The 20,539-nt window shown below is 39.7% G+C and overlaps 1 protein-coding gene across 3 annotated transcripts in view; it reads right to left on the bottom strand.

Annotated features, from left to right (window-relative positions):
- The window catches only part of LOC136885579 (pre-mRNA-processing factor 39), a 113,949-nt gene extending 93,643 nt beyond the window's left edge, over positions 1–20,306 (bottom strand). For all 3 annotated transcript variants that reach the window (XM_067158235.2, XM_067158236.2, XM_067158234.2), the window contains exons 1-3: positions 20,171–20,306; positions 8,451–8,707; positions 2,008–3,036 (exon numbers count right to left, since the gene is read on the bottom strand). In XM_067158235.2, coding sequence (XP_067014336.2) covers positions 2,008–3,036; positions 8,451–8,675 — 1,254 coding nt within the window. In that variant the 5' untranslated portion in view covers positions 8,676–8,707; positions 20,171–20,306. The remainder of the gene's footprint in view (positions 1–2,007; positions 3,037–8,450; positions 8,708–20,170) is intronic.
- Between the last annotated feature and the right edge of the window lie 233 nt (positions 20,307–20,539).

A 20,539-nucleotide genomic window follows, 5' to 3' on the forward strand; every position in this document is an offset into this window, starting at 1 on the left:
TACCGGGGTCCGATGTTGGACTATGCCTAATATGGAATGAAGGCAATGAGCACTAAGATTCCCTTCCTTCAGTCACCCGCAATAGCATGTACCCCATAGCGTGTACAGAGTAATAAATACAGAGAAAAAAATACAAAATTAATATGTCCTTCTGGCATTGGGCTGTGCGGGGACCTGTGTTGTCTGGCGGATACTACTGCAGGGGTACATGGCGCTCCCACCCACAAGTTTTCCGGGTGGTCGCAAGTGGGCTTTCGAGCGTAATCGCACATGTAAGAGGCTCATCTCCGAGCAGCACACAAATCGGTCTACAACCAACCCTAAAAAAGGGGGAAAAAGAAAAAAGAGGGGATCGATGACCACATGACCCTTTTAGTCGCCTTCTACGAGACACAGGGATTACCTGTGAACATATTCAGCCCCTCCCATCCACAGGGGTCTAACACATGACACCAAACCGCAATCCATGTCCTCGCCAAGGTCGCCCCTTTTAGTCGCCTCTTACAACAGGCAGGGGATACCGGAGGTATATTCTACATCTGCGTCCCCCACCCGCAGGGCGTTACCCTTTAGTATTCTTCAGCTGCGTCCCCCACCCAAAGGGGGTAGAGGAAAAAGAAGAAAAAGAGGGGATCAGTCGCTTCAAAAAACGAAGTAACGCATGAAGAAAGGCAAGGGCTACAAAGGGCATGAAAATGAAAGACTCCCTAGGCCTCGAATGCACTAATAAAGTCAGGGTCAAAAAAGAACAAGAGTTGACAAAGAGAGGTCGGACAGCATTGTTATAATTTAGGAGCCTGGCACAAGTAAGTGGAAGCAATGCCAGGGCTCAGCTAAGGGCCCCGTAGTCGCTAACCCACGCTCCCAAGCTGAGGGGCCCTGGGGCCCCTTGTTAGTCGCCTCTTACGAGAGGCAGGGGATATCGAGGGTGTATTCTTCATCTGCGTCCCCCGCCCACAGGGTGTAAAAAGAAAAGTTTAGACAGAAAATTAGGATCACATCCTGATTGGTAAAACATCCAGCCCATTATATAGCCTACAGACTACTTTCAGTTTCAAATTATGTATGTTTAGTTAAAAAACATTTGATATGAATGTAAATTTTATGTAGAAATAAGGGTTATGTCCAACCCTTGCCATGTATCTTTATTGGGTCAGGTACTTATGTAGAAATAAGTAATTATCTTTAAAATATGTAAACATTAATGACCTTGTAACCTAATTCGCTAACATTTCGAGTTTTCAGACAGATGATATACATGTTGATTCCCATAGGGAACCTAAAATATTTGTCCTGAATGAGTAAATTTATACTACCAATATAATGGTCCGTTATTGGACATTATAAATTTTCCAGCTAACTCATTCTTGGTTGCCTGCATTTCGCCCTCGTGTGCTAAGTTAGGCTCGTCAGTTGGGACTTAGCACACCACCCAAGATGCAAGGCTAGTGCATACCGTGGAGGCCACTGCACAGGCTATTTGAAGCCACCAGCAGTGCCAATGCACTATGAGAGCTATGTCTCATTTTCAAAAATAGATGCCTGCCTGGCCATCAAATGATGTAGATGTTGATTCCCATAGGGAACCTAAAATATTTGTCTTGAATGAGTAAATTTATAATACCAATATAATGGTCCGTTATTGGACATTATAAATTTTCCAGCTGAGTTAGCTCTCATAGTGCATTGGCACTGCTGGTGGCTTCAAATAGCCTGTGCAGTGGCCTCCACGGTATGCACTAGCCTTGCGTCTTGGGTGGTGTGCTAAGTCCCAACTGACGAGCCTAACTTAGCACGAGGGCGAAACGCAGGCAACCAAGAATGAGTTAGCTGGAAAATTTATAATGTCCAATAACGGACCATTATATTGGTATTTTCAGACAGACTCGTAGAAAGAGGAAAAAATGTGAACTCTTAATCATCCAAGTTTTGGAATAATCCTTAACTGCCTTCTAATTTTGAGGAAAAAGAAGAGAAAATGTCACCACTGTACAGAAGGAGACTCACCGATACAGGCTCCGTCTCCGGTCCATCAACAGCAGAAGACTCCGCCTGCTCCTCTTCAGCCGCTGTTGTATCCGACACTACTGTAGCTGGAGAACCTGCACCTTCATCAGACTCCTTCTTTTTCTTGGAAATTTCCTGGCCTTCAGTAGAATCCTTTGTATCAGTATCTTTCTTCTTCCTCTTCCTTGAGGTTTCTTGGACTTCAGTGGATTCCTTCTCTTCAGTATCTTTCTTCTTCTTTGTAACTTCAACTTCTTCAGCAGGTTCTTTCTGTTTTTTCTTCACACTTTCCTCACCATCAACTTGCTTTTTCTTTGAACTTTCTTCAGTCTCTTTCTGTTTTTTCTTAGAACTTTCCTCCGTCTCTTTCTGCTTCTTTGTCACAGCTTCTGCAGCCTCCTTTTGCTGTTTCTTTGTTTTCACAGGTTTCTCTTCTTTAACAGTAACCTTTTCAGCTACCTTCTCTTCTTTCTCCTCTGGAGATTCTGTTCTGGCCACAGTTTTCGCTTTCTTCTTCTTTCTCTTGTCCTCCACTTCATCTTCGGACTCCTTTTCCTTTTGTTCTTCTTCACTCTTTTGTTCTTCTTCACTCTTCTGTTCTTCTTCACTCTCTCCTTCACTTTCCTTCGCCGTCTTCTTGCTGTCCTTCACTTCCTTAGCCACTGATTCCTTCACTTCTTTGGCTACAGTTTCCTTCACTTCTTTGGCTACCGTTTCCTTCACTTCTTTGGCCACTGTTTCCTTCACTTCTTTGGCCACCGTTTCCTTCACTTCCACTGTCTCATTGTCATCAGTCACCATCTTCTCCTCTTCCTGAGTTTCTTTCTGTTCAGTCTTCTCCTCTTTTGGAGTTTCTTTCTGGTCCGTCTCCATGGCCTCCTCCTGCACCTCCTCACTCACCACCTCCTCTTCATCCTGCAGGACCTCCATCACTATTTCCTCCTCCTCTTGAACTGCAGCAGGTATTTCTTCTTCCATAACAATCTGCTCATTGGCCTGTTGCTGATCGTTGGATTCTTCCGATTCCTCCTGAAATAAAACAAGAAATGCAGTTCCATTAATTAGGATAATTCAGACTTAGTAATTTGTGTACAAAATTTTCTACTCAACATAGAGCTCATACCATCACTTCATACACCAAACATTTTGCTAAAACTTCACCTGAGAGGCCTCTAGAATATAAGCAGTTAAGAAAGGTATTTCGCTAAACTCTCAGAAGAGGCAGACTGCAATTCAACAATTTAAAGAAAAATGTAATTGGTTCATCACCTCCGAGAAATGCATGGATATGCGCCATTAGAACTTCTTTACGACAGGCATTGTTGTGGATTCTGCTATAATAACCGACAATTTAGAATCGGTATACTTTTACTAAGTTGTTGACCAATTAAATACGTTAACTGTTGCTTCTCTGCAAGGTTAACTTTATTCTAAGGCGTCGTGTGTGCCTTTCACTTTTTATGGTAAAATATTTCTTTTTCAGTGAAGTTTGTTGTTCTGTTTTCGTGGTTCATTAATAAATAACCTCAGTGTTCGCCATTATTTTGAAACATAGAGCCCCAATTCTTTTTTTAACCCTGAAACCAATTTCCAGTCCCATCGAACACATATTAGAGCCATTATTTTGATCTTCAATAACTAGCCAAGGGTATGAATTCTTTAAAATAATGCAGGGAAATTCAAAATACAGTAGAAGTCCGCTATAGCGAGTACGGCATATAACGAGAACCCCGCTATAACGATAACTTTTGTCCGTCCCTTCAAAATTCCTATATTAAACGGTGTATTATCCTTCGGTTACAGCAAGAACCCTATCACTGACGCAACCGTTATTACGAGTGATTATTGCGCGCTCAATTTTTTCCGTTGCTGATATTTATGCACCCAGTCATTATACTGCATGCGGATTGATCATCTTCGGTACCGTATCGTTTTCTCGCTATGCCCACCAGCTAGCTCTCTCGTCGACATTCGAAGGCAATGTCGGAATCGATTAGTAATACCCGTCGACTGCTCTTCCACGAGGAAAATGAAAGAGGAGAACATGTTTTCGTAATAAATGCGTAAATAACGTGTCGGATAGCCATTGTTAACTCGTTAAAGATAAATGCTGAATAAACGATCGCTTAATTTTAATGCTAGATACCGCAATTAAGTAAGAATGAGATAGGCCTACACCTCAAGATACGGCAGAGTGAGTCATTGATTACGAGGTTCGTTTATATTTTCTCGCGTCCGTTAAATTACGGAAAGGCTATTATCATGTAAATTTATACCGAGAAGGTTATAATTTCTCTACTTCCGCTTGAAGTACGTTTTCATCATACATATAGTACAGATAAGTTAGGATATGTGACGCTATTTGAATCACAAAACTGAAATGTTTGCCACAAAATGCGATCAATCACCTTCGGTACAGTCAAATACAGTGGAGACACTGTATTTGATACAGAATAGTTCTCACGCTATGTGCATTTGCGAGCTCTCTCATCAACATTTGAAGGTGATATTAGAGTCGATTAGTAATACCCGTAATACTGCTGTTCTCAAAAGAAAATTCTAAATGAAAGAGGACAAGACGTTTTCGCAATAAATGCGTAAATAACGTGGCCGACAGCAGTTGTTAACTCGTTAAAAATAAAGGCTGAAGTAAACGATCTCTTAATTTTAATGGTATACTGAATACTGAAATTAAGTAAGAAAGTGATACACCTCAAGATTTCAGAGGATAGTTTATATTTCCTCGCGTCTAGTTAAATTTCGGAAAGCTATTCCTATGTCAATTTTTAGCGAGGTTATCATTTCTCTACATGCGTTTCAAATAGGTTTCCATGATACATATACGGTAAGATTAGGTGATGCCGTTTGAAAAAGAAAACTGAAATGTTTGCCACAGAAATCTCTGGAGTGATACCGTATTTCTTCGAATCCAAGACGACGTTTTTTTTTCTCTGAATCTCTTGTGAAAAATCAAGGGTTGTTTTGCATTCGCGGCCTGATAGTAATGAACACCACTGGCAACTACCTCAGTAACCAAACCACGCTTTTGTTTTCACACACACACACCCGCGCGCACACACAAAACTCGTTGACAATAAACGACCGCCTCTTTATCATAGGCCTACATCGCTAGCCACGGCGACCGGTCGTACAGTGCCTATGTGTAACGTCACTGGATCTCGGAAAATAGTGAAGAGAGAATGACATTCTATTATCCTCTACAAAAAGTTTCTCAAATCTGCAGAATGGCATCAAAACATGCGAGCCTTCGAATTCTTAGAAAGGCCACAGCTATCAGTAGCAGAGTTATAATGTGTCTGCTGTAGGCCTACCTGACGCTTAGTAAAATTAAGTTTTATAGACAGCAGGAATATTTTCTTGATGGATCGTCGTATTGTAAAGATACGTGGAACAGGTATTGCCGGAAAATTTTTCAATGGGTTCTCATCAATGTTATGAAGCCAATTTTAAGTTAATGAATATTAAACACTCAGAAATGTATAATAATTGTGAAGCCACAAGAAAGTATGGCATATGTCTAATTAAAGCCCATATTCAACGTTACCGTGAAGACAAAGATAGCTTAAAAATGCGTACTGCACAAAAAATGCATTCAGTGGCCCGAAACAAGGACTCTAAATAAGTTGAAGATGAAATTGTGAGGTATGTGCACAAAAATCCATGGGAGGAATTGCCATACCGCGGTGCAATAAACTCGTTCGTTGACTTTCAAAGTCCGCAATTAAGACCTATACATCGCTAGCCGCTGAAGTTGGCTGAATCTGGCAAGCAAGACATGCATGTAGCGGCAGCCAGTTATATCTGACGCTGAGTAACAGTTTTATACTAAGCAAGAATATTTTCCTTGTGGATAGTCGTACTGCAGACACGTGGAATGTGTATTGCCGGCAAATTTTCAACGAGTTCCCTTCGATATTACGATGCCAATTTTAAGTGAATGACGAAGCACTTTTAAAGCCTGATTAATTTTTTTGAAGGAAAAAGTGGGAGTCGTCTTGGATTCGGAGAAATACGGTAATATATATTTTTCAGAATGAAATTAAACACACACTTTCACGTAGTATTGGATTTCGAAAAACAACAAGTAAGCCGCAGTGTGAATATTATCCGCAAAAACTCAAATTTTGAACAAACAGATTGCCATTTCATACTGAATTTAATGTGTATGGGTTTTTTTCCCGACTTTTACAAAAAATCTGATATAACGACAATCCGCTATAGCGAGTAAATTTTAGCCATCATGAATTCTTGCTACAACGGACTTCTACTGTATATTATTAACATTTTATGAGCGAAAGCAAATCCAGTAAATTTAAAGGGAAATAGATTACAGACTACGTTCCATCTTTCCAGATAGGTTTCAGACTCTGTTCTGGTGCGTTCCGGCACCACTGCATCCCTGGTTGTTAGCAATTTATGAAGTAACAGTCGCTACACAAAATTTAATGTCTATACAAATCAATATACTGCCATATATGCTATGAGACCTCCCTGCAGACATGGCTGATACTACAGAGACTCATCTGACAGAAAGTGTCTTTAGAACTTAATTCAAATAACTGTGCCGTGTACAGAAACAAAAAAATCCTAACACCCCACCAACAGGCAAATTTTACACATACCCAGGTAAGAAAGTACTAGTTGCAAAATTCCATTCCCATGCTAACGGGCTCATTGTTAATATGCCCTTGAAACAACGAGCAAGGTTTAGCTCATTCGAGGGCTCAACATACATCTGGCACCCTTGCTGGACAGGGAAGAAGTAAGTAAATATGTAACTGCAGCAGTGTAAAGCACCACTATCGATTCTCTTCTGCCGATCATAACAGGTTTTTACTAAACACACAGTTTGTAAGTTACATTAATGCTGTTAACGTCTGCAGTAGACTGAACGATGTGGCAAACTTTGCTCTAGAACTTCTCATTTTCTGGTCCCTTCTCATACCTGCCAACTTTCAGAAATCAAAAATATGAAGATTTTTTTAAATTCTTGGATTTCATCACGTATATTGCACCACGGTCTCGATGAAAAGACGACAACATAAAAATCATCCATATCTACAGTTACAAGGTGAATTGACCATTACATTTAAAATCTTAAACTAAGAAAACATAAAAATGGTTACAAGAAAATGTAACAAACACGGAACAAAATGCATAATAGGTTCTTTTATTAGACTAACATGAATGGAAATTCAGTTTTATAAGTAGAACACTTGGAGATAACGTTTGTTAAGTTTTGTGGCCATAACGTGAAGAGAAAATACCAGAAACTGTCACCGACACAGCTTTCTGAAATACATTCAACTAATTAAAATCATGAACTAAGAATGAACAAAACTGCACTGTAATACGCGAAACTACCACATACAAAACAGATCAACATGACTCGTACATTATTCCACAAGGGAAAAATCATAGAGCCGAAAGAAAAAACATGTGGCCTATAACTGCGACGGACGACACACTCGACAAATAAAGCATCAAATAAATACACTTGAATATGACGTTGCTGGGGCTGTACATCAATTAAGACCACAGCCGCTTCCTTTCCACTCCTAGCCCTTTCCTGTCCCATAGTCGCCATAAGACCTATCTGTGTCGGTGCAGCGTAAAGCAAAAAAAAAAAAAGAAGAATATGACGTTGCGTAGATTACACAAGCACACAATAATATATTCTACGGGAAGAGTATTGACCATACTAGAGGTTATATTGGTCAAAAATAGGAAGAAGTAAAAATAAATCGGAAAATCGGAAGAAGAGTTAAAAAGCGGATAGTTTCCGGGTAAATCGGAAGGGTTGGCAGGTATGCCTCCTAAACCAAGAATATTGAAGCTTAAGTAATTCAGTTTTTTTTATGTTGAATGTTCTGGGCAGTGCAATAGGACTTGCAGTTGAACTTACCCTCTCGCTCACCGTATGGCACATTTATATAGAAGAGCTTCTACCATGTTTTATACAGAGTATTTACTTTGGCAAAATTTCATTCTCATGCTATTTGAGTGTGATGTCACAGAACAATATGGCTTGCCTTTCTTTTATGCATGTATGTCAACCATGATTTGCGATGTGAATACGTGACTAACATACAATTCCCTTAGCTATAATTTGAAGCTTTGATAAAACTGCTTATTCTGTAAAAACAGAGAAATTTCATCATATTCAGAGCTAAGTATGCTTTTCATGGATATGGTAAAATTTGCCCAACATGTTAAAAAATAATCTGGGAAAAATCAAGATCCATACCGAAACCAATGAAAATATAAACTGCTGCATATAAATTTTACAACCATTATTAATCAAGGTCACATTGAATATTGAAGAGTTCTGCTAACTTAGAAAATAGCTTTGAAATTCAAGTGTTTCGTTTCTATTGCCTAATGATAACAAGCGTGAAGCATTTCTCCAAACAAACACTCACCACAGCAGTCTCCCCTTCTTCAGTTGTTTCTGTAACCTTTGGCGAGTTCACTGGAGATTCTACAGGCTCCGCCACCTTCGGCTGAGGTGCAGCTTTCTTAGCAGCGGCCCTCTTGGGGGCCTTCCGTTTCACCTTCTTACCACTCCTTGTCTGTGGGGGTTCAGTTGCATCCCCACCTTCGTTATCTGAATGCACTTCGGAATTTGTTACAGCCTCTTTTTCCATGATCTAGAAGCAGATTCTTGCTCTACCACCACCTATAAACCAAGAAAAACATTTCCACTTTCAATTACTAGCATTAATATACAAACATAATATTATTATTTAGTAGTAGCATAACAACAACGTTTTTAGTATCTTGGAGAGATCATTTCCTTTAATGCATCAGGAAAGAAATCCTGAAATATCAGGCCAAATGCAAGGAAAGATGTTTTCACCTTTGTTACTAACACAAGTTAAATGACTTAGAGTTCTTGCAGTACGGTAGAGCAACCTCAACAAAATCATATAGCCCCGTAATTTTGGCCAGTAAAGGGTGGCCGGGGATACGCAGGCGCTGCGTATCCGAGTGACTGATCAAGTTCTTCAATAGGGATGCAATAACTGAGGTGTAAACATTATTCAAGCACGCACTGCATTCAGTTTCTTCTTGGATTACACGCACCAAATTATTTTTTTAAACACACACTAGTACCTGCGAAGCTGTTACCAAAGTGGCACATACTGATTCAGGGGGCTCACGAACATCTTCCAGTAATATACAATATTAAATAGAAGGAAGGATCCACCTTTCAATACTCTGTTATTAAGTTAAACCAAATGGAAGTTACAACCTGTTCATTTAGGACCGGTTTCAACACATTTGAAGTGTCATCATCAGCCAATTAACAAAGCAATGCAAAAATTAAGTCATAAAGATCTAAAAACACATAACACAATGATCACAGACTGTATCTGAAGAGAAGAGTGTTGGGACAAACACCCATTCCCTATACATATCCCGAGTTCAATTTAGTAACGAGTAATCCTTCAAATTTTCATATTAGAACAAGTCCTTTAACTCGTTATTGATCTCAAATACATCTTCATATGTGAATGCAGTATAACAGGATTGTACTAGACCTGCTTATGAACTTCAACTGGAATTGCTTCGGCACAAAATAGTGTTAATTTTTTGTCTGTGATCATTGTGTTATGTGTTTTTAGATCTTTATGACTTAAATTTTGCACTGCTTTGCTAATTGGCTGATGATGACACTTCAAATGTGTTGTAACCGGTCCCAAATGATAAGGTTGTAACTTCTATTTGGTTCAACTTAATAACAAAGTATTGAAAGGTGGATCCTTCCTTCTATTTAATATTGTATATTTCTCTATTCGATATGGAACATAAAATGAATACAAGATTTATTGCTCCACCTTCTCAATACTTAAGTATTTTAAGTTAAGTCTTAACTCAATACGGAACCCAACCCTGAATTTTATTACTTTAAACGATACGGAACAATCATGGAATTTTTAACTTTAAATAATCTTCCAGTAAGTCAAATACCACTTATTCTGTTTAGTCAAATCTGGAAGAAGATACTGAGGCAGAAAACTCTCAAATTTGCTTGTGCATAACGCTAGCACCATCGGTGGAATTAACATACCAGATTTTTAGAATTCTCTTTACGGAATTCTGAGCAGCCTGTGAGTCAGCCATGACACTGTTCCCTCTTCCATTATTAACAGCCCTAAACATGGCTTCAAATGGATCTCTTGAATGGCCTGTGTCAGCACATTTTTTAAAAATCATTCTGTAGAAGATGAACAATGAAAGAGGAAGCAGATAATCTTTTCCCACCGCTTTTCTTACACCTGTGGTTTGCGGGTATGAACTGTAAACCTCATATACAGATTGTCTCCTGTTTTACAGCCGGATGCCATTCCTGACGCCAACCTTATGTGGAGGGATTTAATTACTATTGCGTGTTTCTGTCATGGTTGGTAGTGTGGTGTTTTGTCTGTATTTGAAGAGAAGGGTGTTGCGACAGACATAAACACCCATTCCCTGAGCCAGGAGAATTAATCAGACGCGATTAAAATCCCCGACCCAGACGGCAATCGAACCCAGGACCTTCTCAACCAAAGACCTTAACACCGACTATTCAGCCAAGGAGTCGGACAGTGATAATAATAGCTTGATGTGTTTCTTTGGCAAGTCCTTTTTTATTGGGATCTTTGGACACTTCTTGTATCTCTTCAACATATTGGCAGAAACTGTCGCATGGAGTTGTATGGATGAACCACACGACTTAATTCTCAATCGCCAAATTTTTCGAACATGGAAGTAATTGTTCTATACTTGTCTGTCACAAGATAACATAGAATCCAGCCTTCAAAACCTGCTGAACCAGGAAGAAATTTCATTTCCTTGCAATGCCTTCACCATGAAGTAGGGAGGCGGAATCGAATTTCTTTTCGTCAATCCATGAATTACAAAGCACGGCAATTTGTTGGTGAGTTGATGGTTTATTCTAATTTCTTCTTTATAGACTCCCTCTGCTTCGACAAGTCCATAGAATCTCTCCTCTTCTTTATTATAGAGCAGCTGCTCTGTAATTGTCATTTCGTCGCAAATAAGAGAGCAAACTTTCTTCAGATCATTCAAATCCTTTTATTAGCGGTGAAATACCTGTACCAAACTTCATCACTCCCGGATACTAATCTAATGTACTACGTGAAAGTGACTAGATTAATTTTAATCTCTGCCCATACTCATAATCTTTCGGAGAAGCAATCCGCCAACAAATAGAATGTTGTATAATACACCATTTACACTAAAAAGTGCAGTACTAGCCTATTTTCCGCTATTTAATTCCGACAGACTGGGGCCATTTGGTGCCGCCGCCTACCATGGGTATTTGTAAACACACGTTTCATTTAGTCATCATCATCATTTCCCTTTATCCAGCTGTAGCAAGGTAGGGGCAAATATGATTCCTCTCCACTTTCTTCGGTAGGGGACGCCCTAACATTTTCCGAGGCACCATATCTGTTTTATCCATATAGGCTATTGTTACGATGGGCTCGCCACACCCAAAGGCATTTTATACCTACTGCCAGGTTCAAAATTAGGCCGCCATTAACATGGAGTCAGGCGCCTTTCATAGCCGCTCCTCTGGAGTACAGACGCTACAGGTTTGCTCTTCCGCCATCTCCACCGTACTGAAGTCCACCTTCTTCGCCGTAGATGCCGTTGAGGTCTTCACTCGTAACCCTGAGCTGGGACCCATACCAGATGTTACCCAGGGATTGGTGCCCCTGCCTATGTGACTCCCAGAGCACACTTTCATTTAGTGCCATGTTAAAATGTTGTAATGAGCAGGCAGTATAAGCAGCCAGTGGATGCAGATCGAGCAGGCAGTGCTATTTACTGTTGCCACTCTTGATGGATGCAGTACTCTTGGCAGAGGCCATAGTAAGGTGTCCCAGTCTCATCCATGGCTGTGACAATATAGAAGCTACTAAGGTGTGTGTGGTGCACTACCAGTGTACAAGTGTCATGAAAGATGTTGCTCATAAGGTCAGTTGTGCTGCAATAGCACTTTCTGGCCAGTAAGGAAAGCAATGGCTAACTACCTCACTCCTCATCCTCATCTCCAGCTCCAGATTCCCAAGTGTGGTGTACAAGCGCTCGCCACTTCTTTCTGTCAAAGCATAGTTTCTGTTCCTCTATATGCTCCCACTCGGCATTCCTCTTGCTGTCAAGGTAATTCCTTACTGTTCTCGTTCTGTCCATCCTCATAACATGTTCAAACCATTGTAGCCTACGTCTTCCTAAAGGTCGGTAACAGAAGAGGAGTGGGCCAATTTTGAAAAGGCATTTGTTAGTGCAGGAGATTGTGCTTGTGGCAGGAAATCTACACGAGTGAAAGAAAAGGAGACACCATGGTGGAATGAGGAAGTGAGGAAAGTGGTGAAAGAAAAGAAGACAGCCTAGCGAGAACGGAACCGAGATCAAACAGAAGAAAGCAAAAGGAAGTATCCCATCAGCAGAGACATAAGGTGGTAGGAGAAGAAAAGTTGGGAAGAATTTACACAAAAAATGGAAGTGGCAGTAAAAGGATGCTACATGGACTTATAAGAAGTAGGAGGACAGAAGTTATCACAAAGCTAATGAAAAAGGAAGATGGAGAATTGTCAACATACTCAGAGGAGATAAACAGAAGATGGAAGGAGTATTTTGATAAGCTATTAAGTGTGAACAACTGTACAGGGGAGATAGAAGCAACACAGTGTGAGGACTCTACAACAGAGGATGATATAACAGTCCAGGAGGTGGAGTTATCAGTACAAAAGATGAAGATAGGAAAATCAACATCAGAGTGGAAATGATAAAGGATGCTGGACCTCTTGGTATGCAATGGTTGTACCGACTACTTTCCCTATCCTTTCACTCTGTCCGCAGAGGCGTTAATATTGCCCCTCCATTTGCCCGCACCATCTCCTACCAATCCGGTTTCTACAGCCGCTCCGCAAATCTCTGGCATAAGCTACCACAAAAAATAAAAGCCTTACCTACCTCTAATGCAGTTTACAAACCATGTAAAAAGATGTAAAGCTCTGTGTGTACATGGACGGGAGTGAAAGGGAAGAGAAAATGTCGTTGAGTGAATGAATTACTGTAGGAGTGTAAATATGTGAATAATGTAATTATTGTATATATTAGCTTAGTAGGTCTGTGAAGCAACTAATGTACATGGGGCTTGCCCTTTTTCGCTAGACTTTCCATATAATCTGTAGGATTTGTGGTAAATAAATAATAATAATAATAATAATAATAATAATAATAATAATAATAAATAGAGAAAATCAGACACAATCAGAAAAAGACAGGCAAGATTTTACGGGCATCTGAAAAGAATGGACGGAAGAAAATTAACTAAAGAAATCTTTCACTTTTTTTATTCAAACCCCAAAACCACAATTTCCTGGTTTAGAAATACCAAAGAAGACCTGCAAATGCTACATATCTCAGCTGAAGACGTATTTTAACCCTCTATGGACGAGCGCGACAAATTTGTAACGTTTCCAATACATTGCTTTATCTGTATAGAGAGAAGCATTTTCTCTCGGTTTACGCGCGTAGCGGATTCGTAACGCTTCAGATAACAAGTCTAGGAAGTGGCGCAGCGTTGCGACAATTTGTTGAACCATTTGAACAGTTGAGTGTCAGGAGTTCTGAATGGCATGGACACGTGTATTTCAGCTGTGGATATTTATTATTACTGATCTTCAAAAAGGTAAGTGATGAACTTTAACAAAATAGTATATGATAGAGACAATTTCGATGTACATCTGGTGAAAAAAATATTATGGTAGACATTATTCCAATAATTTGTGACCCCTTTTTTTTAAACTTTACAAATTTTTCAAATTAGGCATATAGAAAAAACGGTTGTTTTTATAGAAAATGAAGCCTGGAACATTTTACGGAAAGAAGAGGTGTGTGAATGCTCGTGTGGCGGGTGGAGCGGATGGAGAGAGCGATGACAGTTGGCTGAGTGCCTCTTCTAGTGATACGGATGATAATTATGTGCCAACGAATGAGGATGCTACATCAAGCAGTTCTGAAGATGGTAAGGTTTTAGCTTTTATCTCTGGTTTTGCACTGCAACGTTATTTAGAACTGTTTCAGCATTAGTAGATTTCAAAAGACACTAATCTGTAGGCTGTTTCTGTGACTTTCAGAGCCAAGTGATAAAGATGATACCAGTATCCCTGACGACCACAACACTTCAGCTGCTTCAGCATCACGTGAAGCCACTAGGAGAAGACTAGTTTGGAGAAATGTTAGTAAAGACAACAGTGCTCGTGATATAACAGAGTGGCGAGGGTCAGTCCCAGACTCCACTGCAATCAAGGAACCTGTCGAGTATTTCACACACTTCTTTGATAGTCATCTTCTCGAACATATAACAAAACAGTCAAACTTGTATTCTGTTCAGAAGAATCCAATCAAAGCTCTCCAACTGACTGTCAGTGAATTGGATCAATTTATTGGAACAGTGCTTTATATGTCACTTATTAGTGTACCACGTACTAGATTATATTGGTCTTGCTTATCGGATGTGATGAGTCGAGACAGGTGGGAAGATATAAAGTCCAATCTCCACTTCAATGCCAACACAGCAATGCCTGATTTAGCAGCTGCTAACAGAGACAAACTTTTCAAACTTAGGCCAATGATAAACAGTCTGCTGGGAAAATTCAACAAGCTACCTATTGATAGGATGCTTTGTGTTGATGAACAGATGGTGCCTTTCAAAGGTATCTCTACCTTGAAGCAATACATGCCAAAAAAGACATACAAATGGGGGTACAAAATATATGTCTTAGGTGATTCAAAAGGAATTGTGTACAATTTTGAAGTGTACTGCGGCAAAACTGATCCTTTGCCAGGAATGCAAGATTTTGGGGCTAATGCATATGTTGTTTTGGGCCTTTGTCAGGTCATTCCCAAACAACTGAACCACTTGTTGTACTTTGACAATTGGTTTACGACAATTCCACTCCTTTCGGAGCTTGCACGCGAAAAGATTTATTGTTTGGGGACCGTTAGAGCCAACAGACTGCCAGGATGTACACTGGTGACTGACAAAGATTTGAAAAAAAAAAAAAGGGGGAGAGGTTCCTGTGAAGAACGGGAGGCAAATATTGATGGTCAAAGTGTGCAAGTTGTCAAATGGTTTGACAACCGATCCGTAGTTCTTGCCTCTACATTTTCTGCTGCAGAACCACTGAGTAAGGTGAAACGATGGGATGAAAAGGCAAAAGAAAGGGTTGACGCAGACTGTCCGTCAATGATTCTTCTCTACAAGTTTATGGGAGGAGTGGATCTTTTAGATTCACTTATTGCATTGTACAGAATCCACATCAGATCGAAGAAGTACTACCACCGGTTATTTTTTCACTTCCTTGATATGGTGATCGTAACTGCTTGGCTCTTGTACAAGAGGGACTGTGACTCCTTTGGTGTCCCCCAAAGTAAGCAGATCCCACTTTGTTGGTTCAAGGCTGAAATAGCTGATGCTTTGTGCAAAATAAACAAGGACCTAAGTGGGAGAAAGAGGAGAAGACCGTCTTCAAGTGTGGATTCTGAATATGCAAAGAAGAAGAAAATAGGGCATGCATCTAAGCCAATTCCCCAAAAGGTTGTTCGTCTGGACAATGTTGGACATTTGCCAATTGTGTCTGAGAAGAGAGGCACATGCAAAATGCCAAATTGCAAAGGAAGTCCCTCAATTGTGTGTCAGAAGTGTAATGTTCATTTGTGCATCGAGAAGAAAAGGAACTGCTGGACTTTCACAAAGAATAAGAACTAGGCAGACGCAAAATGCTGAACTGTAAGCGAAGTCCCCCAATTATCTGTGAGAAATATGTTAATTTGTGCTTCGGAAAAGAAAGGAATTTTTTCTGGACTTTCGCAAAGAATAAGAACTGTACAGGTCAAAAATTCCCATTCATATATTTTCATACGTAAGAAAATGATACATACCTGCCAACTTTCAGAAAACATAGTCCCGAAGATCGTAAAGCGGAAAATTTTTAACAGAGACATCCAAAGGACGGCAAGAACGGAGATTATAAACAATACTAATACAAGTCAAATATATGTTATGATCACCCCTGAAATTAAATACTTACACAAAGTTACATCTTAATGAGTGCTCATCTGTTTCAACTTAACATTGGGAACACTTTCCGTGATCGTATAAAAGGAAATTAAGCAGAATATGCCTCCCAAAATGACTGATAATATCCTTTCTTATTTGAACTAATTACGAACACTACTAAAGATATTAAATCGCTGACAAATTCGTCACACAATTCTAGGAGTTTCAGAACTACCGCCAATGTTACCCACACCCACACACAAACACACTCTCACAGCTGCTATGAAGCACGGCGCAGATACTAAAGTTGTTATATTTAAATTCACAGCCTGCTACTTTTCACGGATTTCTTTTCTTCATAATCACAGCCTGCTAGTTGTTTGGGGTCCGACTCGTTGGCTAAATGGTCAGCGTACTGGCCTTCGGTTCAGAGGGTCCCGGGTTCGATTCCCGGCCGGGTCGGGGATTTTAACCTTCTTTGGTTAATTCCAGTGGCCCAGGGGCTGGGCGTTTGTGCTGTCCTCAATATCCCTGCAACTCACACACCACACATAACACTACCCTCTACCACAATAACACGCAGTTACCTACACATGGCAGATGCCGCCCACCCTCATTGGAGGGTCTGCCTTACAAGGGCTGCACTCGGCTAGTAATAGCCACACAAAATTATTATAGTTGTTTGGGAACATCTCAGTGAATGAATTAGCAGTTGAGGTCCAAAACAAATGACAAAAGCACGGTGATAATCGATCATGTTATTATCGATACATTTACCGGTCGAATTTCAAACACTGCATCTCGTATTACCAGCTACTATCGACAGTCAAATCTGATTTGACTGCAGAAAGCGAAACCAATCGCGGATACTCAAAATCTGTACAATAATATTGTTCATCCGCACAACACACTCAAAATCCGTACATTTTACGGAAAAACCAGAATAGTTGGCAGGTATGATGATATAATTATTCACAGACGAGCATTTCATTTGTCTGTATCTTTAAATGCCTACTGTGACAAATATGTAACGCTACAAAATATATTATATAAACATGACATATGATTTTTTTATCAAAATATGTTTATTGTGGCCCTTAAGGAACACAAATATAGCACAATTTTTTTTTGTCTTTATCGATTCATAATTCTGTCCATGGCCTACCAAGCGACCGCTGCTCAGTCCGAAGGCCTTCAGATTATGAGGTATCGTGTGGTTAGCACGACTGATCCTCTCGACCGTTATTCTTGGCTTTCTAGACCGGGGCTGCCATCTCACCGTCAGATAGTTCCTCAATTGTAATCACATAGGCTAACAACCTCGAACCAGCAATAATGATTGCATCCATAAGTCCAGCTCTGTCAACTGATCAAACAGGCTGCTCGAGGTGAGTTTGTTTCTCGTCATTTCTAGACATTTCTTTTTAGTCTTTCCTTCCTATCTTTTGCCTAATTCGGCTTTTAATTTCTTCTCCAGGTTCCAAAACCCCATATTGAAGAGAGAATTCTTTGGGTCTAACCAAGTTCATCACATGCACGTTTATTTTTCGGAACCAAACCACAGATCAAACAAAGTGTTAACTTCACATGACATTAAACTCTGCAGCGTAACTTCAACAAGATCAAAGAACTAAAGATATATACAAGCTGGACACACCACCATGTGTATACAACGATTTTATATGAAGTGCAATATCATCACAAACCATATTTTATTTAATATGCATCTATGCAGGTGTTACAGTGTGTTTTAAAGTTGTATTGTGTTTGTTGGCTAATGATGGCACAAGTTTAGTGCCGAAACTAGTACCTCATGTGAATGACATGTGATTCACATTAATAAATGTCTTTGTATTGAATAGGACCCAGATTAATTTCAATTATTGTACAGTATACTTTGTCACAAAGCAGTCTCTGCATGGGAGGAAGTCTTTCATAAAATATACACAAAAAAATATTCACGCGTACCTCCAAGCTTTAAAAAACTCATCTGAACATTATTTCCCGAAAGTTCAAGAAGATGCTGGATAATAGATATAATTTTGTGTGGCTATTTCTAGCCGAGTGCAGCCCTTGTAAGGCAGACCCTCTGATGAGGTTAGGCGGCATCTGCCATGTGTAGGTAAATGCGTGTTATTGTGGTGGAGGATAGTGTTATGTGTGGTGTGTGAGTTGCACGGATGTTGGGGACAGCACAAACACCCTTCCCCCAGGTCATTGGCATTAACCAATGAAGGTTAAAAACCCTGACCCGGCCGGGAATCGAACCCGGGACCCTCTGAACCGAAGGCCAGTACTCTAACCATTCAGCCAACAAGTCGGACAGATGCTAAATGACTTCGCTATTACTGAATAATAAACCACCCAGCTTAAACTCGGAAGAATACGATGTCCCCATATATTAGAGACAAGAGATCAGTTCCGACTGGCCAGTGGGAAATGTTTTCCCATATTGGTGTTGCAACTATTATCGTAAGTTCCGTATCACTACGAGTTGACCATTGTCTTCCCTTCTCAATACCTTGTAGCAATTTATAACAGCCTTCTGAATTGATTTTTGTAGAGGTAATGTCGCTTTTGTTTTTGCAGGAGTTCTTGCAGACCTTTCTTGCTTCCAAGCAATATGTGCAGGGTCCAGTCAGAGATCTAATTTTCACGGAAAAGCACTGTTGCCAGGTTGAGGGATATATCTCCCAGCACAGGGCTTTTTCAAGCCAAAAGCGATTTTATAGAATTTTTTTTTTTTTAATCATCAAAACAACGTAGTAACTTAATGTGATTCGAAGAAGAAATCTCTTCATGTTATTAAACCAACAGGTTGTCAACAATGGAAACGAAACGAAAGAGTTATCTTGGCTCAGGCTGCCACCATTAGTGTTTCAATATTCTGCAGCTGTGCGCATACGCCGACACTGTTTGTACAGTAAGGATTCGAGACTTGAAAATTACCGGGCTGCTGATTGCTGAAGAAGAATGCAAAGAGGATCAGAACAAGAGAAGAGGGTTAGAACCATAGTCAATGCAAGATTCAGTTCACTGGAGCACAATATTTATTATTAGCCTAATGTGCTCGGAATCTAATAACTGTAAAAGTATAAATACATATATCTGCTTTTACACAAGGGATTTTTCAACCCAACAGAGGGATTTTCCATTTTTAAAACCTGACATCGCTGCTGAAAAGACATGAGAAAACAAGTACAGATATTAAATGTACACTTTGCAAGCATACGGACAATCTCCTGATTCCCAAGAGTTTATCATGAAACCGGAGAACAGCAACTCGGTTTGTCATATCTGTATAAGTAGACTATTTCTCTCCATTTTCTCATACTGCATCACCATAAACCATCATTATCTGCTGCCACATTCTATGTGCAGATACATCGCTCAAAGTTCTTTTTACACCTCATCTTATAAGAAAACAGTTTACTTTCAAGTTATAGTTGACTTACAACTTTCAACAGACAATTCAAAGTTAGTCCACATCCTTTTCCCATTACTGCCCAAATAGTAAATCTAACGCCCAAATGTTTCCAAAATACAGTTACAGAATATTTCTTGCAACAAAACATTAAAAAAAAGTGCAAATAATGATAAAAAGTACTTCCAGTGCAACAAACGCACACATAACCAAACAATCTGACAAACAGACTGCCTTGCCAAAGTCCAAATACTTTTATTACCCTAAAATACCGACATTTTTTGAAAGTTTTCAGTTAGACGTCCATTCGCACAAATAGTTTGCATAACGACACAAAATTAACAACACTAAAAAGCTTGCTACAATAAGCCGACCCTGCCCAAACATGATCAACACTGCCGGTTCCGATGGAGAAAACGTTGTGAATCATAGTTTACGTACAACAGATACATCCAAATCTAAATGATAGAGAAATACCATTTATCAAACTTAATACCGAAAAGAGAGAGAAATAGTCAATAATACGATCTTGAAATGGATAATGAAGCGCGGTAGTCCTTATGAATGGGAAAATGCCTATTCCAGGAAGAACTATTACACAGTACGATAGAAAATATATCTTAGGAAATTCTTACCTTAGAAATAATATCTTGGTCTTGGAATCTAGTTCACAACAAATATCAATATATTTACGCAACACCAAATGAAAAGGACCAAGCTTGCACGAGCTTCTTTAATCAACTATTCAAAGAATATTTATTACGTTTCCTGTTTCAGCGGGAAACATCCATACAAATGATAGTATAATAGACTTACTGAGGGCAAAAATAGCAATGTATTTTAAAATATCGTCATTTTCAAATTTTTAATTCCTGTGTGAGTGAATTAAGTGTTATTTCAGTCAGATTTACTTCATGAACACTGGCTTCTCTTTGATGGTCTTCGGCTTGCGGCTTGAATTTCACCGCCCCTTACCCTTGGTCAATGAAAATTATTGACCTCCG

The sequence above is a fragment of the Anabrus simplex genome, chromosome 14, assembly GCF_040414725.1.
Source record: "Anabrus simplex isolate iqAnaSimp1 chromosome 14, ASM4041472v1, whole genome shotgun sequence".
NCBI classification, from domain to species: Eukaryota; Metazoa; Arthropoda; class Insecta; order Orthoptera; family Tettigoniidae; genus Anabrus; species Anabrus simplex.